This window comes from Colossoma macropomum, unplaced genomic scaffold, assembly GCF_904425465.1.
Source record: "Colossoma macropomum unplaced genomic scaffold, Colossoma_macropomum, whole genome shotgun sequence".
Classification (NCBI taxonomy): domain Eukaryota; kingdom Metazoa; phylum Chordata; class Actinopteri; order Characiformes; family Serrasalmidae; genus Colossoma; species Colossoma macropomum.
In genome coordinates, this window is record NW_023494790.1 from 37,815,348 (window position 1) to 37,841,473 (window position 26,126).

Below are 26,126 nucleotides of genomic sequence, written 5' to 3' on the forward strand. Positions count from 1 at the left end.
AAATGACATCACCCATCTATTTGGCTGGAGAGAAGACAGTTACAGCTCTCATACGACCCCCACCTTCTGAATGTAGCTTATGAAATATGAAAGTTATGAAGTAAAGAATATGACGATGTACGTTTTGGAACCACCGGTGGTTCTACAGAGTTAAAAAGGTTAAAACTGCCGCTAGAGGATTTGCGTCCCCTGCACGCCGCTGTCAGCAACAGTAAAGTCATTTTTATCAAGTTCAGTGCAGCTTTGTGTGCAGCATGTTTTTATCACTGTGTAAAATATGCATGAGGCTTCCTTTATTGTTGGATGCACCAAGTTTGAGCAAGCGCGTGGGCTCACTCAGAGCGCAGTTCAGATCAGAAAGGGTTTATTACCAATTCGTTTAATCAGTTTTGATATTGATGTGTGACTTATATTCCTATTTATATGTTTTCTTGTTCAAAAATAATTTGAATTTATTCAGAGGTCATACTATTAATGGGAAAGGAGTTGGGAAAACAGCAGAAATACCCACTGTTTTGCATCGGCTTTAAATTGTGAACAAAAACTAGTAGAAATGCACTCGTTAACTGTAATAAAAACAATAACGGCAGTTTTTAAAAGCGCGAATGCTATAAAGTCCACTGCAACAAGAATGAAAAATAAATAGCATTACAGTGTTTTGTGTTTTCAGATGGTCTGCAGGTGAATTCTTGATGTCAAACCTTACATTTCCAGAAGAGGGCGCTGTCCGAGCAGCCCAGCTCCTGTTGTGCTAAGCATTGTAATACTCCAGTTCGGAATTCTGACTAAATATTTACTATGAAACTGAATCTAAAGCTGAAAATGGGTTTATCGTTGCTGTGGTCCGCTCAAGGGAAACAGTGTCATTATAGAATAGTAGCCGTGGTCACATCTGTAACTTTAGATGGAACCAGTTATGTGCAATAGCCTTTTTATCAGGAATAACGAAAACGTTTTTGAGCTAGCAGGGAGGTGAAGGACTTCTGTCAACAAGAACTTCATGTAGGTCATGTAATGTAGATAATGTGTTCCTAGAATTTACTGAAATCTCACTGCAGTCCCAAAACATATGCAGACGTTATCAGTGTCGCCTGTGTTTTGTCTTACAGTCATCAGTAAGCCCTGTGTTTGCGTTTAAAACAAGTTAATTGATCAACTAGATTTATTAAGCCGCTAGTCAGATTAGAGCAGATACGATCCCACATGGGACGGAATCCAAACTGATTCACCTCCCATTCCCACTTAAATGGTGTTTCTAATGACGAATAAGATTTATGTAGTATAAAACTGTAGAACTGTGATGTGTTTGAGAGTGAAATGTTATCAGAGAGGGTCTCTGAGCCAACTGGGTGTTTTCTCTGCATGAAAGAAGGGGGTAGTGATGTTTGGGGTGTGGGATGGGGGGGCAGCGGAGGATGGGGGGTGAAACATATGGTTAATATTCAGCTGACTTTAAACGAGCAGAAATTGAAACCAAAATAAACATAAAGAATGATAAAAATAATGAAAAATTTCTAAAATGCAGTCTTACAAAAGCTGGTTCTTCAGTACTGGTTCTATGTAGAAGCTTTTTGAAAAGGGTTCTATATAGAACAGCCAGAAGGGTTCTTCTACAGTTACGGTGTCAAGCTTGCAATCCTTAGAGCCATTTTCAGAAAGGTGTATACGACACATTCTCCATCAATCTGTAGAATCATTTCACCATGCAAAGCATTCTTTGAGTGTTGGTTTAGAAACGCTGTCTTCATTAAAGAACCCTTGAAGAACCATCTTTTTAAGAGTGAATAGCAACTGGGCTTGAAGCGTTTGCGCTTGTGTGTGTGTTAAGTCTGTTTCTGGTCTCAGTGTTCGGGTACAGCGTGTGAAAAGAGCAGGAACCGTATTCAGGATCATCAGCACCTTAAAAACGTTCACCAGGTTTTTGTCCTCCTTTTTTAAGTTGAGTTTCATTTTGGTCTGCGAGTCTTGACACAGAGAAACTTCGGAGAAAAAAAAAAAACATACTGTTGATCTGGTCCAGCGAGACGCGAACGAACTGACTGACCAGTCTGCGATTTTTATTTCTGTCCTCGAGCGAAAAAAAAAACAACCTCAAACGAATGCAACTGTCGTTACTGCTTCCAGGAGGACGAAAGGAAAGCAACGTTTTGCCCGCGACTGTTTTTTAATCATCGTTTCTGTTCGTTTCTGTTGTGAATGTGTGAATCAAGTGTTTGAAAGAAGGGCTTAGTCAAGTGAAATTGACCTTAATACCCAGAAATGAGTGTCCGACCCCTCCTCCCTCTCCGCTGAGAAGGAAAGTGATTTTAGGGGGGGAGGAAAAAAAAATCCTGGTTTTGTACTGGAGTGATTTGTTTGATCAGTTTAGTGTTGGTACTGTATATTATCTGGTTATACACTAACTTAATTTTTTCTAATTGGAGATTTTTTCTGTTCCTCCTGTTTAGAACCACAGTAAGATTTGAATCATCTTTAGGTTGTTATTGTTATTATTTTTTTTTTTTTTAGCATTAAGCTGAAATAATACCTCTTCGATAGGAATCAGTACAGTTCTGGCACTGCATCTCAATGCCTTATTGTACCACTCTACCACATTTTAATTCGTAAAAACGCTAAAAAAAAAGGTATTTTAAATCTTAGTCTTGGATCCAGTAAAAGGAAAAAAAATATTAATGGGATGTATTTATATTTATATTTTTATATTTCTCAGCAGTATGCATGTCTATTAGCAATTGTAGAGTAAAAAAAAAATGTTGATGCTTACCATGATCATGAATATTATGTTATTATTTTGTAGATTATGTAGATCATGTTATTATTTTGTAATTTTGACTATTAAAAAGAGGTAATTATATGGCTTTGGGTGGAGTGTGTTTTTTTTTTTATTTTGAAATTTAAAGTAATTTATAGTTTATTGTTATAGTTATATAGTATAGTTAAAATATGTACTTAAAAAGTCATATATGTATATTTATATTGTTTCTACGCTCATTGTCCATTTTATCAGCTCCACTTACTATAAAGGTGCACTTTGTAGTTAGTGTGTGTTGTGCTGGTCTGAGTGGATCAGACACAGCAGTGCTGCTGGAGTTTTTAAACACCTCAGTGTCACTGCTGGACTGAGAATAGTCCACCAACCAAAAATATCCAGCCAACAGCGTCCTGTGGGCAGCGTCCTGTGACCACTGATGAAGGACTACAGGATGACCAACACAAACTGTGCAGCAGCAGATGAGCTATCGTCCCTGACTTTACATCTACAAGGTGGACTGACAAGGTAGGAGTGTCTAATAGAGTGGACGGTGAGTGGACACTGTTTAAAAACTCCAGCAGCACTGCTGTGTCTGATCCACTCAGACCAGCACAACACACACTAACACACCGCCACCACGTCAGTGTTACTGCAGTGCTGAGAATGACCCACCACCCAAATAGTACCTGCTCTGTGAGGGTCCATGGGGGTCCTGACCACTGAAGAACAGGGTAAAAGGGGGCTAACAAAGTATCAGAGAAACAGATGGACTACAGTCTGTAACTGTAGAACTACAAAGTGTACCTATATAGTAAGTGGAGCTGATAAAATGGACAATGAGTGTAGAAACAAGGAGGTGGTCAGAATGTTATGCCTGATCAGTGTATGTATACATTGTGTGTAAATGTCATGATGAATGGACTAAAAAAAATGGCCCAAACATTACTTGGAAAAAGTCTGGTTCCAGTGACTTACACTGAAAGTAAAGTAGGTTTTTTCCTTCTCCTGTAAAGTTACCATTTTGGAGATATGAAGTTTTCTTCTGACAACAACGACATATGTATATATACTGCATATACACATTTCCAGTCATGTTATTATTTTCCAGAGGGTATTTCTGAGGAGATTAGATAAAAGACAATCCAGTTGCTCAAGGAGGAGAGGAAATAAAAGTAAAAAGCAGTTGTTCCCAAAACTGGAGACTCCTAACAACCACCTGGAAGAGCTGGTCGACCCCAAAACTGCCCCCATCAGATAAACAGCACTTAAAGCTTTCATCTCTGAGAGAGAGGAGAAAATCAAGCTGCTTCAGATCTGAAAACATCCACAGGTGTTTCTGTCCATCCTTCCACTGTGAGAAGACGACTCAGCGCTGTGGGTCTGAAAGGATGTGTAGCTGATCAAGAAGAACCTCACTGAGAAAAGGAGACGGACACATCAAACAAAGAAGCTGAACGATGGACTGACCACCCCAGAGTCCAGACCTCAACACCACTGAATGTGTTTGATTACTTCAGAAAATGATCAACCAGCTTCTCAGACTGAACTTTGGAGGTGTGTCTGCAGATTCTTTGAGGAACTGAAAGAGAGTCTCCTGAAGAGAATGGAAGCTGGAATAAAGGTGAAGAGAGACTCACTGAACACTGAACACTCAGACAGCTGAGATTAGATGTAGCTGTTGGTCCTAACAGAGATGTGTGAGAGTGTTTTAATGTGAATGTGAGAGAGATGAATGTGCAAAGTTGACCTTTCCCTCCTGCTCATATTTGGAGCAGGAGGCTGATCCTGTGCAGGACTGTGGTTCTCCTCCTTTAATTGAGCAATCCAGGAGAACGTCCAGTACTCAGATCTTCAAACACAGACCTGCTTTACAGTGCTGTGCTCACCCTGAGCCCCAAATGGCCAAAGTGTCATAATCTGTGCTGCCCTTTTTATGCGTTTCTGAACAAACATTGTCAGATTAAATGCCATTAAATCCTGTCCTCGAAATGTAGACGATAATCTCAGTAATCCTGGCTGTATTTTCATTCTTCTGTGAAGTTGCTTTAGCAGCAGCGCAGCTTTGTTTGAGTCTGCTTTTTAGCCCTAACCCTGCTGATAACATTCACAGAAACTGTTACGGGTTTCTTTTGGTTCCTGGTGGTTTTGTAAAGGTACTGTTAGTAACAGTATGTAGGGCTGGGTAATATGATATTTTATTGTTATTGTGATAAATTATGTCAACAATATGCACTTCTGAGCATATCGTGGATACTTAAAAAAGAGTAACTACATGTTTCTCTACAAAGTGAGTAACAGGGCCTGTTTAATTGGATTTAGTGCAGCAGTTTGTAAAACATTAAATAAAAGTTACTATTATTATTATTATTGTATTGTTTATATGTGGCAGTACATGTTCTATATTGTCTGGTCCAAGTTGTTAAATATCAGAAAAACTAAATATCGTGATACAAATCGTATTGTGAAAATTTCATGAAATATCGTGATATAATATTTTTTTGCCGTATCGTCCACCCCTTATGGTATGTAGTGTTTTCCTGATCGAATTACTATCAAAATATAAAGTATCCTGGTGGTTTAACATGCGGCCCCTTATTGTAGATGCATGTGATTGTTTGCAGGTTGTAATAAGGAAGGGAAATTACACTGATTTTTCCAAATTTCTGCATAATTCAGTGTGTGAGGTGTAAACAGAGTGATCCAGAGTGGCTTGGTGTGAAATGGTTCAGATGTCTTTACAGTGGTGGTGATAGGAACCAGGGGTCGCCATGACTACAATGCAAATATAGACATTTTATTTACTATCCAGAACCACCAGAGAAACTACACGAGTCTTCTGAGTTTACATGGAATGTGGATGGAAAAACAGTGATAGAAGTTTTCTTTGGGGACTGTTTTGCCTCACAGCGCCCTGCATGTATCTTTCCACTATGAATAGATTTTAAGGCCAAATGCTTCGCAAAACTATCGTAAAACAGTGTCTCAGTCATCAGGCAGTGAATTCATAACCATTTCATGTAGTAACTTTCTGTGAGGGAGCTTTTAGAGGTGGACGTCTGGTTCCTATCACCACCACTGTGAACAGTTCTGACTTGGTAAGTTTCTCTAGAACAGAGCGTTTCACACCAAACCACTCTGAACCACTGTTTACATCTTAACCATTTAATTATGCAGGAAGTTTGAGAAATAGGTGGAAGTCCCCTTTAAGCCAATTCTCATTATAAAGCAAAACTAACACCACAAAAATAAAGAAGGCAAGAAGCAGCTGGAGGATGTGGTTTTGTTGTGTGTTGTCTTTAGATACTTATTTTTAGTCAGTAAAATAACGGTAAATAAGAAGTGAAGGTCAGATTGTCTAGGTTTGTGTGGTGAACACTGACCGCTAAAACAGCGCTGTGTGGCTCTACCCTCTTCAGCAGATAGACTCATTTATCTGTCACTCTTAAAAAGATGGTTCTTCAAGGATTCTTTAGTAAAGGGAGTGGTTCTGTTTAGAACCATGAGCTCCGTATAGAACCATGTCATGTTCAAATGGTTCTTTGCATGATAAAATGGTTCTTCAGATGTGTTGTGTATGGTTCTATATAGAACCTTTTTGAAAATGATTCTCTACAGCGCCAAAAAATGGTTCTTCTGTTGTTACAAGCTTGACAACTATAGCAGAACCCTTTTTTCCTCCATCAATCTGAAGAACGATTTCACCATGCAAAGAACCATTTAGGCATGAATTGAACAATATATATATATATATATATATATATAGTGTGTGTGTGTGTGTGTGTGCAGATATATATACAAGTGTCGATATATATATATATATATATATATATATGTGTATGTGTATATATATATGTATATATATGTGTGTGTGTGTATATATATATATATATATATATATATATATACAGACACTTGTTTATTTAAAAAAATTATCTGCATTAAACCGATGCATTGACGTAATTAAATGCATCTATTGTATTCCAGAACAGTAGAACATTTAAAGGGGAACTCCACTGATATTTCAGAATTTCTACATAATTCCATTTTAAGATGTGAAGAGTCATTCAGAGTGGTTTGACATGAAATGGTTTATTGTAGAGACTCAGATTTCTTTACAGTGATACTGGTCACAATGCAAATAAAGCCATTTTATTAAAATTCTGTGGACCTCTCCTTTTCTGTCAGTTTGATTATGTGACCTATTACAACTTAGCAAGGCAGTTTGAAGAGTCCACTCTTAAAAAAGATTTTTTTTAGAAATGTTCTTTAGTAAATAGAAGCATGAGCTCTATATAGAACCATTTCATGCCTACGTGGTTCTTTGCATGGTGAAATCGTTCTTCAGATTGATGGAGAATGTGTTTCATATATATGACAGTACATATATATATATATGTGTGTGTGTGTGTGTGTGTGTGTGTGTGTGTGTGTGTGTGTGTGTGTATATACACGCGTTTCTAATCAAATCTAAAAAACATTGTGTGGAATCGACTCGGAGTCGACTCCAGAACGTTTGGATTTGAACAACCCTAACCGTAGCATCATAACAAACGACCGTTATCTCTCTCCCCACCCGTATTCCGCCTCGTCTCCGCTACGATTGGCTACTTACAACAGCGGACCGCCAACCAGGGTGGAAAAAACAGCCAATCCTAGCGTAGGAGGGGGCGGGGCTTTCCTGAATACGGGTGGGGGGAAAATAATAACGCGCGGGGGGCAGCAGAATCTCCGTCTTTTTCAAACTGTTCGTTTGTCGGTTAGCTGACGGATTTAGCGACACTACAGAAAAACTCCACAGAAAATAAATAAGAAAGTAAACAAACGTCGACGAAGCGACTTAAAGGTCGACATTTGTATGAACCACACCGGAGAGGGAGAGCAGCGGCATCTTTAACGAGCCAAAACATCTCAGCCGCCTAACGTTAACGGACCCGAGAGGGAAAAACAGTGAGCCATGTCGGTTAGCGGGGTTGGTGGGAGCCGGACTTTGCTGCTCGCCTCCACCGGGACTCGAGTTTCTCCAGGCCGCTGACTGGACACCGCTACACCGCGTATGTTGGTTTTATTCCGTTTCCCAGAATCAGGCTACATAACCTCCACAGCCAGCAAAGCCCCATAGCTTCTTATTCGAATTACCCGTTCCACCTTAAATGGTGCAGCAGTTACATTACACACATTACAGAATGTAACGTTAACTGCTGCACCATTTAAGGTGGAACGGGGTAATTCGAATAAGAAGCTAACTTTCTGACTAAATTTGCTCCAAAAGCGAGCCACACCGAGCATTAACGTTAATGTCGGGCGTTTAATTTCCTCACAGGTTGCTTTTTTGTCTGTTTTGCTCTTCTATGCTTCTCCACACACAGAGCCGAATAGCGCATTGCGCATTTCGGGCAGCTCCTCTGCCTCCTCTGCCTCCTCTGGAGGCACCTTTGCTCTCGGTTTTGCACCTCAGGCTCAAATATCTGCTCCCTGAAGCATTAATGACACCACTCGGGTAGGTTTATGGGGCAGAAAGCTGCTTTAGAGAGGCATCTGCAGAGCTGCGCAGCTCTGAATGTCTTTATTTTGGGCCAGCCGTGGGGCCTGTGTCCCAACAAACTCCATTCATCCGTCCTCTGCCCAGCCAGCAGCTCATTCAGGAGCGCTAACCTCACTCAGCTCCCACTAGCTGGATTTCCGCATATAGCACACACAGTCAGGGTTTGCAGGGAGATGCACCTGCTTCCATTCCAGCTTTTGCCTTTTTTTTCGTGCCCTCCTGGTTTGATTGGAAGGACTTAAAGGGGAGCTCCACCAAATGTTCAGAATGTCCATGACTACAACACAAATATAGACATTTTATTTACTATCCAAATAGAACCTACACCAGTCTTCTGAGTGTTTATATGGATTGTTGATGATGGTAAAATAGTCATGAATCTGAAAATTATCAGTTTTCTTTGGGGACTATTTTACCTTTGAGCACCTTTCATGCATCGCTCCACCATGAATGGATTGAAATGCATTTATGGTTTAACTTAAAAAAGCTTTTAGAGGTGGACGTCTGGTTCCTATCACCACCACTGTGAACAATTTCACACCAAACTACTCTGAACGACTCTGTATATGTCTTAACCACTGAATGCAGAAATTCTGAAGAATCGGTGGAGTTTCCCTTTAAGCAACACTGAGCTATTATACTTAAATGCCTCCACTTTATTTACTTTACTGAATCTGCAAATAAATGTTTCTCCATAAAGCAAAAGGTGGATCTAGTTTCAGTTTCTATTGGCGTCTCAGTATTGCTGTCTGTGTTACTATAGACGCAGCACACAGGGGGACTCCACCAATTTTTCAAAAATTCTACATAATTAAATGAGATGTAAACAGAGTCGTTCAGAGTGGTTTGGTGTGAAACGCTCCGTTCTAGAGAAACTTACCGAGTCAGAACTGTTCACAGTGGTGGTGATAGGAACCAGACGTCCACCTCTAAAAGCTCCCTCACAGAAAGTTGTACCATAAATGTATTTTAATCCATTTATTTTAAGGCATTTATGGTTACATTATATGAAATAGTAATGAATACAGAGACATTGTTTTACAATAGTTTTGAGAAGATTTTGGCCTTAAAATCCATTCATGGTGGAGGGATACATGCAGGGTGTTGTGAGCGAAAATAGTCCCCCAAAAAAGCCTGTTTTTCAGATTTTTTTCACATTTGTCACTGTTTTATTTTACATATAAAAACTCAGAAGACACATGTAAGCTCACTGGTGGTTTTGGATAGTAAATAAAGTGGCTATATTTGTGTTGTGACCTGCATCACTGTGAAGAAATCTGAGTCCGCAAGTGGACCACATCACATCAAACCGCTCTGAATGATGTAATTTACATCTCAGTGATTGAATTATATAGAAATCTTAAAAAGTCGGTGGAGTTCCCCTTCTAGAGTACAATTCTGGCATATTATGGATTGAATAAAATCAAATCATTAGTTTAATGCTGATCAGTTTTTTAAAAAACAATATACTGATACCAAAATGATTCAGATATCATTATATTTATAACAGAAGCCTCTTGGCAGGTGCTTCACTGCAGAAAAGTGCTGAATGAGAAATTTACAGAGCGAATTAAATCTGTTTTTTTCTGACTGTGTTTTTTTTTAAAGAAAGCTACAGCAGAACTATAAAGAAAGAGGCTAATATAGAGATAATATATTGTGATATTATGCATGGAATAAAATCGCTTTGCAGAAAAGCAACATATGCTGCCGTCATCTTTATGAACAACAACAACAACAGAAAAACAAGGTCTGACTCGGCCATGTGACCTGGCTCACGTGTGGCAGTCTTATTCCACTTGTGACAGGGTCACATATGGGACCATTTGAGGCATTCATAATGGCTGGGTTTCCACACAAAGTGCTGCACTTCACATCAGATCAGTTCTAGCTGAGGAGCGCAGTAATAAATCCTGAGCTAGAGAGGTTTTCACATTAATAATTAGGACTATAACAATTTTAATGCACCCTCTTCTGAGTGTTTCTCCTTTACAGTCTTCCATGGAATCCACTGTCAGTGACCAGTTCATCGATCAGTTTACATTTTAATTGTGCTTTTTGACTCATTGATGTTTGCAATAGAGTGGAGACATGCAATATAGCAGGGGTGTGAAGCTCAGCCAGTAAAAGGGCCATATTACAAAATGGGCCAGAGAAAAAAATGTTTTTATTTTATTTTTAATTAATGTTATACTGTAATCCCAAACTGATCATTGGTTATTTAAAATATGAAAAACTTCAACAGTAAAGTACAGACACTTGTAGTAGAGCTTGGCACTTGAAATATTCTAAATGTAAAGGTCCCCAGGTGCTCAGTCTTTTAAACCTACCTATTTGCTTGATCTAGACAACTGGCATCCTTTCTTTGCTGCAGGTTCATTAAGACCTGGGCTCAGTTTCTGAGCTGCTGTGCTGACATTCAGTGTTTTTGTTGGTTCAACTGCAGCTGAAATGCATTTTGGTGATATGACTGGTGTGGAATTGCACAGAATTGTGTAGAACTGAGGTGTAACTGCTGTCCCTTAGACTGTTGTTGGGGTAGGAGAGTCAGAGCACATTATGTTGCAGTGCATGCTGGGGACTGTAGTGCAGCACATTGTGAAACGGGCTAATATTAGTAGAAAATTAAAATACTTTTGCGGGCCGGATAGGATTGTGTGGCGGGCCTGATCTGGCCCGCTGGCCTTGTGTTTGACACATGGGCAATATAGTGTAGGGCTGAACGATTTGGGGACAAAATCTAATTGCGATTTTAGTAATATGTGATTTAAATTGTGATTACTTTCTAAAAGTTAAGTTTCAGGCCTATTTTTTGAATAACCACCTTTTCTGGCTTGAGGCTTGACCCCTGAACATAGCGTGTGAGACTGTCAGTAAGTTGCGGTTGTGATGTCACAACACATGGATGTTTTGTTGTGTCTGATTGGTCTAACTCTTCTACATCTCAAACTTTAGATGTTTTTAATCATGTAGGCTATAATTTAAAAAATTGCAGGTCTTGTGATTTGAAAATTGCATTGTGTTAAATTGTGATTTAGTCTCTCAGCCCCAATATTGTGTTTTATTCAGGTTTTTGTGTTTTGCAGTCTTTTGTTTTGAAGTGATATGTATTTTTCTGAGCTGAACCGGTCTGTGTGTTATATAATTAATTACATCTCTGTATTTAAGATGTTTTTTATCACATAAAATATCAGAAATCGAATCCTGAACTCAGAATCAAGAATCGTGTTGAACCTGAACGGATTTGTATCGTTAAATCCCTTATTAGTTCTGTCTTCTCCTGCAGAGGCGGAGAGGGCAGACCTTCTTGAACAGTCCGAGCTCTTTCTGAACGCAGCGTCGCCCGAGCTCGGCCACCTGGGACCATGCTGTTCATCCTGGCCGCGGGCTCTGTTTTTTTCCCAGGGCTTTTCCTTTTGTCTAAGCAGTGTCTGAAGCGGCTGCCTGGTCTGAGATGGAGCGAGGGAGATGCTGTTACAGTGTCTGCCAGGTAAATAACTTTGACACCACATGAGACAAAATACATAAAACAAAAAATGACAAACACGTTCTGGAGAAAATGGGGTGGGCAGAGGGGTGAGGGGATGAGAGAGAGAAGAGAAATACAAGGTAACTTTAATATACATCGATCAGGCATAACATTCTGACCACCTCCTTGTTTCTATGCTCATTGTCCATTTTATCAGCTCCACTTACTATATAGGTGCACTTTGTAGTTCTACAGTTACAGACTGTAGACCATCTGTTTCTCTGATACTTTGTTAGCCCCCTTTTACCCGTGTTCTTCAGTGGTCAGGACCCCCATGGACCCTCACAGAGCAGGTACTATTTGGGTGGTGGATCATTCTCAGCACTACAGTAACACTGACGTGGTGGTGGTGTGTTAGTGTATGTTGTGCTGTACGAGTGGATCGACACAGCGGTGCGGACCTGTCCACTCACTGTCCATTGTGGACACTCCTACCTTGTCAGTCCACCTTGTAGATGTAAAGTCAGAGACGATAGCTCATCTGCTGCTGCACAGTTTGTGTTGGTCATCCTCTAGTCCTTCATCAGTGGTCACAGGATGCTGCCCACAGGACGCTGTTGGCTGGATATTTTTGGTTGGTGGACTATTCTCAGTCCAGCAGTGACACTGAGGTGTTTAATAACTCCAGCAGCACTGCTGTGTCTGATCCACTCAGTCCAGCGCAACACACACTAACACACTACCACCACGTCAGTGTTACTGCAATGCTGAGAATGATCCACCACCCAAATAGTACCTGCTCTGTGAGGGTCCATGGGGGTCCTGACCACTGAAGAACAGGGTAAAAGGGGGCTAACAAAGTATCAGAGAAACAGATGGACTACAGTCTGTAACTGTAGAACTACAAAGTGCACCTATATAGTAAGTGGAGCTGATAAAATGGACAATGAGCGTAGAAACAAGGAGGTGGTCAGAATGTTATGCCTGATCGGTGTAATAGATAATCAGTAATCAAACTAATGTAGTGACACCTTCTTTACATAATCAACAAACGTTGCAAGAGGTTATATGTTTATAACCTGTATGTATCTATTGCTGACACAGCCATTCTATTGTGCACAGCTTGAATAATCTCCATAGAAAGGCAGTGACCAGTAGAACGGGACGCTCTGGAGCAGCTGCACATGAGCCTAAGGTCTCCATGCCCAATGCCAAGTGTGGGCTAGAGGGGTATAAAGCCCCCCCAGCATTGGGCTGTGGAGCAGTGGAACTGCATTCTCTGGAGTGATGGAGCTCCATCCAGTACTTTTGGGATGAGTTGGAGTGATCCAGAACTGACCATCCTGACCTCACTAATGCTCTTGTGGAGCGATAATAATTGCAATAATGCAGTTATTGAGCCTTTGACTTATTTTTGTATTAGTGCTTTATCAATTATACTTATTTTATTCTGAATTATTTACATACTTAAAAAGATTAGAGAGCTGAGGCGCACATATTCGATTGGATATTTATTTATCTTAGACTGGAGGTGACACAGTTTAAGCTTGAAGTGCAGGATGGTGCAGATCAGGATGAAACTCTTTGGCTTTAATGTCTAAAGGCTCAGACGTCTGAAACATGATGGCAAAACTACTCAGAATATTAGCTCAGTTGACTTTAGTGTGGTTATTGACTTGTGCATCATATACCCACAAGGTTGGTGTCGTCCGTCCAAGCTGTCATGGCTTCCTCGGCTGGTTACATCATCTCAACTTCCTGTGATGACATCATTGAGGATCAGTAAGCATGCCCTTTTTATTCACACCAAGTGAATCTTTATAAAATCTTGAAAATCATAAGATTTGGCACACGCCTTGGGTTTATAAGCTAACAGTACTAGGACATGTAGGACATAGTCGAATGTCTTAGGGGGATAATTCAGTTTTCTAGACAAATCATGAATTTTTAATGCACCACACTAGTGATACCAGTGAGTAACTGGATAAAGGAAGACTTAGTCAATACCACCATCTCTCCCTGTGACTGTATTTTCACTGGTTTGTCTGCAGAGCTCTACAGAACATAAGCACTGCTGTTTAGAACTTGCGCAGATGTGGTCAGACACTATTATCCATTAATATTTCGAGAGTCATGCATGATATGATATTTTGCCATTACTGAGAAAAACAGCCCTTAGCTCACAGCGCATGAGGGTCACATGTTTAAGTGGACCGACCAAAAGACGTCAACAGTTAATGATGTGGTTAACATGTAATTAACAAACGCCAGCTCTTTGGGTCAGTTTTGATGTTGTGACCATTTATTTATCTCATATGTTAACCACAAATCCTAAGTAAATAATATTTGTATTAAACATGTTATGCAATATCTAATTCTGTGAACTAAAGTAGGACCGTTTTTCTTAAAAAATTAATATTTTATCAATCAGATCTATTTCGTTCTTACTAGAGTCAAAATTTTACCAGTTCTTTATTGATTTCTTTCTAAAAAACTATATTTTATCTGTTATTTTTTTTCTTTTTTACCAAAGAATCAGCTTTTATTGTTTTTTTATTATTTATTCTTTCTAAATACATACATACATCATCTAAACCGCTTATCCTTCTGGGTCGCGGTGGGGACCCAGAAGGATAAGCCTATCCCAGCTGTCATTGGGCAGAAGGCAGGATACACCCTGGACAGGTCGCCAGTCCATCACAGGGCAGACATACACAGTCACACACTCACTCAAACCTAGGGGCAATTCAGCATGTCCAATCAGCCTGACTGCATGTTTTTGGACTGTGGGAGGAAACCGGAGTACCCGGAGGAAACCCACGCAGACACGGGGAGAACAGGCAAACTCCACACAGAAATGACCCTGGTCGCCCGGCCGGGAATCGAACCCAGGCCCTTCTTGCTGTGAGGCGACAGTGCTACCCACTGCGCCACTGTGCCGCCCCCTATTCTTTCTAAATAATAAATATTATTGATTTCTGAATAATCTGTATTTTCTTTATTATTTATCTTTATTTTATCTGTTCTTCATTCTTTTCTTTTTAAAAACAGTAATTTTGCAGTTCTTTGTGCTTTTCTTTCTAAAACAGTATTTGTCACTTCTTTGTGCTGCATTTTCAGTTTTTTATTCTCTGTAAAAATCCGTTTTAGTGTTTTCTGTTCTTTTTTCTGTGTATTGAAATTCTCTATCCTTGGACAGACGTCAGTAATCTGGTATAAGATTGTAAAAAAGCTGCATTAACCTGTAAAACTTGCTTTCTGCCCTTCTCTCCATCTCTCAGGCACTGGCTCACCAGCTCGTACATCCTGTTCGCTGTGCCCTACTTTGTGTACGACATCTATGCCATGTTCCTGTGCTACTGGCACAAGCTTCAGGTCAAAGGTCACGAGGTGGACAACGGCCCCAAGTCGAAGTTCGTGGTGCTGACCAGCTACCTCCGCCGAGAGTTCCTCATGGTCTTACACCACGTCGTCATGGTCACTGTGTGCTTCCCCATCTCTGTGGTAACTGTCGCCATGGCGCACTGGCACACTTCTTGGTTTTGTAGCTGTGTGGAAAAGGAAAACGTCCGGCCAGATTTTTGACCTAGATTGAAGCTGGTCTTAGAACAGAAAGCAGTGCTGGGTTTGTCCCGCATAATAACTTGACTTAAGATTGACATAAAGATCCGTAAAGACAGTCCTGCGCAGTTGCAGTGAGGGGAAGCTAGTATTCAGACACTTTTGGTTTTATTGTTTAATAAACTTCCAGTGTGTGTTTCCAGTTCACTTATACACACATAATGGCTTTTAACTGTGTACTTAGAATTACAGACCAAAAAACATGTATATTTATAAATGTATTCAGTGTGTATTCAAACACATAAACAAAGTTATGTATAAAAATATATTCAGGCACCACAAATGAATAACACTGGAACTCTGTTGCAAAGTTTAAGATAAGATAATCCTTTATTAGTCCCATAACGGGGAAATTCACAGCGCTACTGCAGTAAAGAGACAGCAAGGCACTCAAGAAAGAAGTAACAAGAGAATCACCAACAAAGTAATTAACCTTATTAATTACTTAACAAGGTTTGAAGGTTGTTACTTGTTACTATATAGACAATATATATATTACTAAAAGTAAAAACTACTGATTTATATTATACATGGGATGGTGAGGAGTTAACAATATAAACATTATAAATAGAAAAGAAAAAAATCTTTACTCTCTATAGATATTTTTCAAGTATTCCACATGGAGTATTGATTATATTGTACACAGGAAATGGTGATGAATTCCACAGTTTATGTGCTGTAGGCGTGTGAGGTTTGCTGTTGGCAGCTGCAGCTTTAAGACGTCTGCGGTAAGAAGTAATTCGCTTTTTGCAAAGTTGTGGTTTTATTTTTCTCAGCAAACCATCTTCAATTCCATAACGTGACAAGGTTGGACTTGCAATTTCAAAATCCTCTAATATCTCCTGATGGTGTGTAATGCTCTAATACTGTTTGCAGAGAGCAGCCCCATAACACAGTGCTCCCACCGCCAAGCTTCACTGTTGGTGTTTCTCCGGCCATGTTTAACTGAATTATGGCCTAAGAGTTCTGTTTTAGTTTCGTCACACCGCTGAAGTACATCGTTCCACGAGTACGAGTTCTGATTTCTCTAAATGCCGTGTGTAGATTTTAGACACCCATCTCTGAGCTTCTTTAGCAGAGGAGTTATATAGGTGTGTAGGAACAGAGATGACAGAGGTGCAGTTCATTGCTTATTGTTACTCTGCTTATCAGTAGAGAAATCTTACATGGCTCACCTGTCCAGGGACGAGTAGTTGTGGCTCCATAAACTTGCATATTATTGAACAATACTGTACTGATCGGGACATTTAAGTCTTTGCTAGGGCTCTGTAGCTTTTTCTGTTCAAATGTTGTTGTTGTTTTTCTGTGGGACATGTTCAATGTTTACCAAAAGAAACAGAAAAAAATGATGTGATTTATTATTATTCCAACCTCAGATTCTTGTTCTTTGCTCATTTTCTGTGAAGAACATATAAAATCACCCATTTTCAGTGTCTTCACTCTGTTCACCCCCCACACATTTATATTACACATGTGGTGTTGGGTGAACCTGCGGGGAGTAAAAGTGTGGAGGTGCTGTGTCCTTCACTCTGTTCTCCTCCTACATGGCCTGCTCTTAGTGTGTGTGTGTGTGTGTGTGTGTGTGTTTGTGAGGGTAGACAACATGGACAGGCTGCTGACTGGCTACAGCTGCTAAAGGAGAACCCTACGCTGGACACTTGTGATATTTTCAACATCTAGTATTTTTACATAAATTGTTATGGCTGTATTGGTTTAAATAAACAATAATGTGGTGGGTCCAGCAGACCACTGAGTAACACACACATCAACACCACACAAGGTCTCTGAGAATTTCACCTTCACCATGATTGCTACTTGTTGTGAATGTGACTACTTTTTTGCACAGAGTCAAAAGACATCGTGTGTGTGGATACGTGTACTGGAAGTATATCAGATAACACAAACAAAAGTGTCTGAATGCTTGTTTCCCCTCGTGTTGCTTTGACCTTTCTCCATGTGGTTCTATCAGATCTTTACAATGCAGTCCCATCTGGAAAAAAACATATGGACATGTATTTTTATACATTTCAAATACATTGCAGTCTATGCTGAAATACATTACAAACTCTAAAATATATTTCAGGATATGTCGCCATATAAACCAAATATATTCTAAAATGCATTTATTTTAAATGTATGGAGAAATATTACACAGAGAAATGTACCATACACAAATAAATGTATGTAAATGTGTTTATCAGATACATTTGAAAATGCATGAAAAGTCAAAATCCTGTCTAATGCACTTTACTGTTTGATACCTGATATTTTAAATATGATCAGATGAACCTTTACCATGACAAATGCGAGTGTTGTAGGTATTGATACTAAAATGGCGTTATGGTTTGATATCTTGTTTATTTGAAATACATTGTGAGTGTCTTACTGCATACGTACACAGTTAATTCAAAGTCAGCACCGTTCATTCAGTTCATGTATATTAATTATATCTGTGACTTTAGTTTAAAAAATATAGTAACAAATAAGTGCATTTTATACACATTATATACTTAACAAATACATTTTTGGCAGTTTTCATATATTGCAAAAATATATTTGATAAATACAATTAGAATATATTTTTTTCCATATGGGGATGTCAGCGTGATCTCTGCTCTAGCTTGAAGCCTGTTAGATTTCCAGCCTTGATTCTGGTTGTTTTCCACTGTTAGACCTGACGTCACAAGTGCCGCTCATTTAAATACCCAGAATCAGAGTGTGGCTTCTGAAAATAAACTGTTCCAAAACGTACGAAGAGGCAGCATGAATATTAATGAGAACCCTGGCAGTCCTCCGTAGCCTCGGAGGAGTGTACTACTTTTCAGCTTCGAGACCTTTGGAATTTGGGGAAAAAAAATAAATTATGAAATAATTAACATTAATATGCTGTACTGACTCTGGAGCACAAGAGTTACTTTGACCACTATAACCTGAGCTTAAGCTTGATCTGGAGCCTTGCGTTGATGCCATGCACTAACCGTATGATGTCTGATCTCCCTCTCGCAGTTCTGGAGGCAGGGGAAGGGCGATTACTTCCAGGGCGTCATGTTCCTGGCTGAACTCAGCACTCCCTCCGTCTGCCTAGGCAAAATCCTCATTCAGGTACATCCATTATTGATCAGACGAGTGTTTTTCACTCCACACCCGTGGCATTTTTATACTGATTCATCACTCTCGCCTTGTCTTAAACAATGGCGCATGCAATATTTAGAGTGCGGTGATTACATTGTACCTTAATGCGTCTTTTATGGCCTGGTCATGAGGGACAGGCTGCAATTAGCAGCTGCTGACTTGGCATGGAAATCTTAGGGAGTCTCTGTAGGCCGAGGCAAAGTGAAAATAGAATGCTTGTCAATATGCAAGTCCTGACTTGAAGTGTGCCGTGCACTCTCAAGACTGAAGGCTAGATCTTTTATGTCTGAGATACCTTGCGCACATTTAAAGAACGTCTGTTTTGTTTTAAGGCAGCTCCAGTCATGGTTTGGCAAAAAATGAGATTTGCGTAGTTTCCCCACTAAATGTAGTCGATCGGTTAAGACATGTTTGGTGTTTAGAGTTTGCTTTTTTAGTTTTGCACTGGAGCTACAGTGCTAATGTAGCTGACAAATGAGCTCAAAATTATCGTTTAGCATTGTGCAAATGTACCTCACATAGCTAAAAACAGTTTTCAGAATTTTTAGATAACAGTGTCATACAATGTGAGAAACCACATAAACAAGTCTTTTTAAGATTACTTGGCAACTTGCAACCGTCTAAGCGTTGGTCCTGTCATCAGGAGATCGCGAGTTCAAGTCCCTGGTGATGCTACAGCTGTCCGTGGCCAGGAGTCCAAGCGAGCACAATTACCCTCGCTCTCTGGGTGGGTAGGATGGCCCCCCGTCTCCCCCCATTGCCTAACATGAAGCTAGTCAGCGCAGGCATCTGTTAGCTGACATAACAGATCTGGCGGTTGGCGCTTTCCTCCGAGCGCGTTCAGCTGTCCAATGACGTTGCGTTAGTGGCAGTTTGAAAAGATGTGGTGGAGCTTCACAGGTCTGGGAGGAAGCCTGTGTTAGCCTTCACCCTCCTAGAGCTGGTGGTATCGTGTGATTGGGGTAGCGGGTGAAACTGGTGACGATTAAATTTGGGGGGAGGGGGGGGGATTTCTTGGCAACTTGACACAACATGATGTTGGATGGTCAGTTCTGGATCACCCCAACTCATCCCAAAGGTATTAGATGGAGCTCCATCACTCCAGAGAACACAGTTCCACTGCTCCACAGCCCAACACCCCCATCATGTGCGGCTGCTCCAGAGCGTCCCATTCTATTGGTCCATCCTTAAATTGACCCAATTGATTCGCAGTGTCAGCAATAGATGCACCTTAGCTGAATGAACTCATTAGAAAGACTGGATGCTGTTAGCCGTATAGTGTAGCTTTAGTGTGAAACTAAAAAAGCAAACCTCGGGCACTGAATATATCTTGGCTACATTTGGTGTAAAAGGATAATTGTATTGTATAAATTAGATTTTTCACTGAAGTCTTTGTGCATGTTCCTCCAGTCTATACGGCTTTCCCAGCCACCCTCTCGGAGCCTCTCACAGCTGAATATAGCCTCCTGAATTTAGACGAGCTTTAACACTAGATGCAATATCCTCCTTTCTAGCCCCCCCCCCTCCATCTTTGCGGGGCATTGAGCAGCATGGCACGTGGCCAAGTACGTCGCCTGTACATAACATGGCTGAATGTGTGTCCTGGTTCTCAAGAGCACGCAGAGGACTCTGTTTAAGATAGGTGTGGTGTGTCAACTGCATGACAAATGATTCAGGCTTTGGAGTTATTTATAGGTTCATTCTGATATTAGGATAATATTAAGCAAATGCCAACTGACCTGAGAACTGTACCTCAACCAAAGAATAGTTTTCATGCAAGGTAGCCTAGTTAATATTAGACATGGTTACATTTACTCAGTTACATATACTTAAGGGCCCATATCGTATACTTACCTTATGTTTTAGAGGTCCACTTATGACATGTATGTAGTTTGTATATACCAAAAACAGTTCAATTCATTTTACATGACCATTTTCCAATCTCTCTGTATCACGTAGAATTAAACCAGCTATTTTTGTTACCGTGCCTTTAAGACTGTGCCTTTCATATCACTGCTGTCGGGACAAAACCTTGTATCTCCATTTTTGTCATTTTTGAGTTTTTGACATAATTTGAAAATACCTTTTGCCCTTAACATTGTGTGTAAATTTTATGATGAATGGACCAAAAGAAACAACCGAAAATGACTTGGAAAAAATTCTGGTTCCATTGACTTACATTAGAAGTAAAGTAGGTTTTTTCCTTCTCCTGTAAAGTTACCATTTTGGAGATACAAGGTTTTTTTTTGTCCGACAACAGCGATATATATATATATATATATATATATATATATATATATATATATATATATATATATGTATGTATATTTGTATATGTACATGTATAAATAAACTCTGCTCTGATTGGCTCTGGTGCATTCAAAAGCAGTCAGGGCTTAAACACTCCTCATAACTTGAGTGGGCGGGGCTAAAGTGCTGTAGGCTGAACAAGCGGATATATGCAAATGTGACATAAAAACAAAAAGAAATCATAAAAACAATGAATCCAAAACTGCCTGGCCTGTTTTTGCAGCTTATGCTCTTAATAAAGATGGTTCTTCAAGGGTTCTTTAGTAAAGAAAATGGTTTTATATATACCAAAGATCACTCAAAGAACCATTTGCATGATTAAAGCGTTCTTTGCATCATGAAAGGGTTCTTCAGATTGATGGTGAAATCAATTTTTCAGTCAAAGGGTTCTATATAGCACCAATACGGGTTCTTGAATTGTAACAAGCCTGACATCGTAACAGTAGAAGAACCCTTTTTTGGTGCTATAGAGAACCATTTTCAAAAAGGGTCTATATAGAACCATATACAGCACATTCTCCATCAATCTGAAGAGCAATTTTACTGTACAAAGAACCATTTAATCATGAAATAGTTCTATATGGAACTCTTTGTTCTAAATAGCACCACTGCATTTACTGAAGAACCCTTGAGGAACCATCTTTTTTAAGTGTGTATAAGTCGCTCAGTGTTTTGAGCTGCTGCTTTTCTTATACTCAGGTTTTTTTGGAAAGGTACTTTTGTTTTTATTTGTGTTTGAAAGTTCATACAGTTGGAAAGGAAAGTAGGCTTTACTACAAATCATCACTCATTTCTTGTTAGTTTTACTTTGTTTTTGTTTATCTGTTGCCGACGGCACCGTCACGGCTTGGCTGACGATCACCTGTTTTACTTTACGTTCATTTTTATTTTAGTTGTTTTAGGGCTGCTTTTTCTTCTATACATACTTTGCTGTTTATACACCGATCAGGCATAACATTATGACCACCTTCTTGTTTTTATGTTCACTGACCATTTTTTCAGCTCCTCCTGGGTGGTGGATCATTCTCAGCACTGCAGTAACACTGACGTGGTGGTGGTGTGTTAGTGTGTGTTGTGCTGGTACGAGCGGATCAGACACAGTAGTGCTGCTGGAGTTTTTAAACACTGTGTCCACTCACTGTCCACTCTATTAGACACTCCTACCTTGTCAGTCCACCTTGTAGATGTAAAGTCAGAGACGATAGCTCATCTGCTGCTGCACAGTTTGTGTTGGTCATCCTCTAGTCCTTCATCAGTGGTCACAGGATGCTGCCCACAGGATGCTGTTGGCTGGATATTTTTGGTTGGTGGACTATTCTCAGTCCAGCAGTGACACTGAGGTGTTTAAAAACTCCAGCAGCACTGCTGTGTCTGATCCACTCGTACCAGCACAACACACACTAACACACCACCACCACGTCAGTGTTACTGCAGTGCTGAGAATGATCCACCACCCAAATAGTACCTGCTCTGTGAGGGTCCATGGGGGTCCTGACCACTGAAGAACAGGGTAAAAGGGGGCTAACAAAGTATCAGAGAAACAGATGGACTACAGTCTGTAACTGTAGAACTACAAAGTGCACCTATATAGTAAGTGGAGCTGATAAAATGGACAGTGAGAGTAGAAACAAGGAGGTGGTCATAATGTTATGCCTGATCGGCGTATATAAGTGTAGTCTTTGGTAACTGTGCCCTTTTCAGACGACACACCATAAACTCTTCTTTTGTCAGCCTTTCACGTTCATTTTTCTTTCTCTCTGCCTCATTTCTTCAGTCTTCTTTCGAGTTGGATTGCTTGTTTGTGTTTACCCTTTCACTTGCACTCTCTCTCAGTACAAGCAGCAGCACACGCTACTTCACAAAGTGAATGGGGCGCTCATGCTGATCACTTTCTTCATCTGTCGAGTCCTTCTCTTCCCCTACCTCTACTATGTTTATGGCAGGTATGGCTCTTCACATCCCTTCCTCTGGCTTTCTTTCTCTCTTTTTCTCTGTCTCTCTCACTCTCACCTTCTCTCTCTCTCAGTTTTCAAAACAGGACAGCTGTGTGTGCAACAAACACTACCTCTCCAAAGATTGAAATCGGCGTGTTCAATAACGTAAAACCGATCAAACAGATAGATGAAGATATTCTAATATGATGCTGGTCCTGTGCACCTTCACATGTTCAACAGAATGGTGAACAGAGCTGTAGATGATTCTGAAATGACTGAGAAAACTGTAGAACATCAAAAGTTAAGAGACAATAAAAGTCCAGGAAGAAGTTGTCGATCCATCTTCATCCAGAATGAAGTTCTAATAACTTTAATATCTAGAACAAAGGGATTATATTATGACAGACAATATAGAAAGAAGTTCTACTAAAATTAATATCCAGAATGAAATATAATAAAATTAATATTGAATGAAGTTCTAATAGAATTGATATCTAGAATTATCCCATCAAGTTTATATGCAGAATTAAGTTCTACTGACATTCTTATCCAAAGTAAAGTTTAATTAAAATTTATTTCCAGAATGAAGTTGTAATAATATAAATGTCTAGAATAAAGGTAAAACAAAAGGTAAAACCCAGAAAGAGGTTCTACTAAAATGAATATCCAGAACGAAATATAATAAAATTAATATCAAAATGAACATCCAAAATGAGGTTCCAGTAGAATTAACATTTAAAATTACGTTCTAATCAAATTTATATCCAGAATAAAATAGAATAAAATTAGTATCAAAATGAACGTATAAAAAAATTTATATCCAGAATGAACTTGTAATAGAATTAATATCTAGAATAAAGTTCTACTGAAATTAATATGCAGAAAGAATTTCTAATAAAATAAATGTCCAGAATAAACTTCTAACAATATTATTCAAAAGAGAATTATAACAAAATTTATATCCAGGAACAAGTTCTGTTTAATAAATGAAAAGTTCTATGTAAGAAATGAATATCCAGAATGGAGGTTTTATAAAGCGACTATCTAGAAAAAAGCCAGAATAATTAATATCCAGAATAAAGTTCTAATTAACATCTAGAATTAAGCTAGTAAAAATAATATCTAGAATAACCCTGTAATAAATGAATATACAGAACAAAGTTCTAATAAATTAAATATCCAGAAAACTCTAACAAAATTAGTATGCAAAATGAAACTAAAATAAAATTAATATCTAGAATGCTTTGTATTTGAAATGTGATCAAATTTCAAGGCAGATCACTTGTAAATTAGTATGAACTGATTTTTACAGTGCATTATTTAAATATTTCCTGTAATAGAGAGTAAAATTCATAAATCATAACTGAAGTATTTAGCAAAAATGATGAGTGTGATAAGTGGTTCCAAGCTTTGGGCTGGTAGTCTGAGCACTTTTCTCTCCTTCTGTCTGTCAGAACCTTTCTTTCTGTTTCTTGTCTCTGTTTGCAGATACGCCTCCATCCCCTTCTACCTGGTTCCGCTGGCGGTGCCCTGGCAGTGTAACGCGGGGGCGCTGTTCCTCATGGCTCCTCAGCTCTACTGGTTCTCCCTCATCTGCAGGGGGGCTCTGCGCCTGTTCACCGGCCGCTCCACGCGCCCCCGACCGTCCACCTCTTCCTGCCCGGACGCGCGCGGCCCCTTCCCGTCCCCTTGGCCGGCCAACGGCTACAGCAGTCAGGTGGCTGCTCTGGACACGCCCACCAACATGAGCCACTGAGAGGAGGAGGAGCAGCAGAAGAGACTCTGGATGGACAAAATGTTGTAGATGAACTACATCACAAAATGAGCCTGAATGACACGGAATCCGGAGCAGAGCTGGACCTGAGTGGGAACCGCAGTGGAGCAGTCGCGCTGTTACACTATGATACAGCACAGCACTGCGTTTAGCTCTGAGACCCATAAACTGCATCTAGGAGCGCTTTAGTAGACGAACGAGAGCCGTGCCGGAAAAAAGACTCAACCATAATAAACTCCCGGTAGTGTTTGCACAACAGCCAAGCCTGTGTCAGCCGCACACGCTTGAGCAAACCGAGGCAATATGCATCATGATTATGCATTTTAAGGCACTAAAGGGGTCGTCATGACGACTGTATAGAGTCGTATGCAAAAGTCAAGTGACATGTTTTGTTGATTTTGTAAGTCCACATCATCTACAGCAGGGGTGCCAAACTCGACCACTAAAAGAGCCGTTTAAAAACATCTCAACAAATCCGAGATCAATTATGTATTAATACACCAAAACGTCAACAGCAAAATATAGACACTTGTAGTAAACCTTCAAAAATGACATGTAAATACTTGATGTATTTAGGCTGCATTAGCTACAGATAACTGTTAAATCTCTTTAAATGTCCCCAGAATGTAGGTCTGTTAAACCTACCTGTGTGTCTGGTCTCGACTAACATTTTTTCTTTGCTGCAAGTTCATTAACTCTTGGGATCAGTTTCTGAGCTGCTGGGTGTTTATAGTGTTTATAGTGTTTACGTTGGTTGAACTGCAGCTGAAACACAGCTGGTGTGTTTGGTGATATGATGTGTGCAACTGGGTAAAAAACTGCTGTGTCAGTGCAAATTACGTTGCAGTGCATGCTGGGGATTGTAGTGCTGCTGATTGTGAAATGGGCTAATATAGGGAGATTCACTTGAAAGAGGCCCTGAATATTCTGTAATAACTCTCACTAGGACGAAGCAAAGAGAACGAAACGATGTGCAATGAGCTCCTCAGTCTATGGAGCTTCGAACAAGCCGGGATGCCCCTGCGTCGGAGCGATGAGGGGGCACCAGACAGCCGTCGCCACGTTTAACCTCCCTTTGCAACTTCCAGGTGCAGACCCCCGTACCCCTTCATGTGTCTGGCAGAAAACTGAGATCACTTCCAGCATCGCATGTATTGCAATCGATTACATATACGTCCAGGTATGTAGCGTATTTTTGGGATTGCTTCATCCTAACGGGAGTTACAGCAGAATATTCGGGGCCTCTTTCGAGTGAATCTCCGTGTATTAAGATAAAATCAAAATAACTTCGAGGGCTGGTTTAGATTGTGTCACAGGCCTGATCTGGCCCACGGGCCTTGTGTTTGACAAATAGGATCTACAGTGAACGCACTTCTGCACATTTTAATGCACGGTTCATGTTTATTTGCTGAATTTAAGATACTGGGAAAAACATAAAATGGCCTGTGCAGAAGTTAAGGCACATTTTATATTTTTAGCTTATTTCCAATATGTTAAATTCAGCAAATACACAGAAATGGTGCATTAAAATGTGTACAGTTGTGCTCTCTGTAGATGATGTGGACTTACAGAATCAACAAAACATATCACTT

At 39.9% G+C, this 26,126-nt stretch overlaps 1 protein-coding gene across 1 annotated transcript; it reads left to right on the plus strand.

Annotated features, from left to right (window-relative positions):
* The first annotated feature begins 7,498 nt into the window (after positions 1-7,498).
* Positions 7,499-25,270, plus strand: tlcd3bb (TLC domain containing 3Bb). Its single transcript, XM_036571791.1, has 7 exons — positions 7,499-7,803; positions 11,581-11,784; positions 13,462-13,545; positions 15,045-15,267; positions 18,391-18,486; positions 22,660-22,769; positions 24,249-25,270. The coding sequence occupies exons 2-7, from the start codon at positions 11,660-11,662 to the stop codon at positions 24,514-24,516; spliced, it is 906 nt and encodes a 301-aa protein (XP_036427684.1). The 5' UTR covers positions 7,499-7,803; positions 11,581-11,659; the 3' UTR covers positions 24,517-25,270.
* Positions 25,271-26,126: the final 856 nt, after the last annotated feature.

Bases quoted from the DNA above. Each gene is read 5' to 3' on its own strand.
- tlcd3bb (XM_036571791.1), top strand. From the start codon at position 11,660: ATGCTGTTCATCCTGGCCGCGGGCTCTGTTTTTTTCCCAGGGCTTTTC. The intron at 11,785-13,461 runs GTAAATAACTTT...TATACCCACAAG, and splicing joins GCTGTTACAGTGTCTGCCAG to GTTGGTGTCGTCCGTCCAAG. The intron at 13,546-15,044 runs GTAAGCATGCCC...TCCATCTCTCAG, and splicing joins GATGACATCATTGAGGATCA to GCACTGGCTCACCAGCTCGT.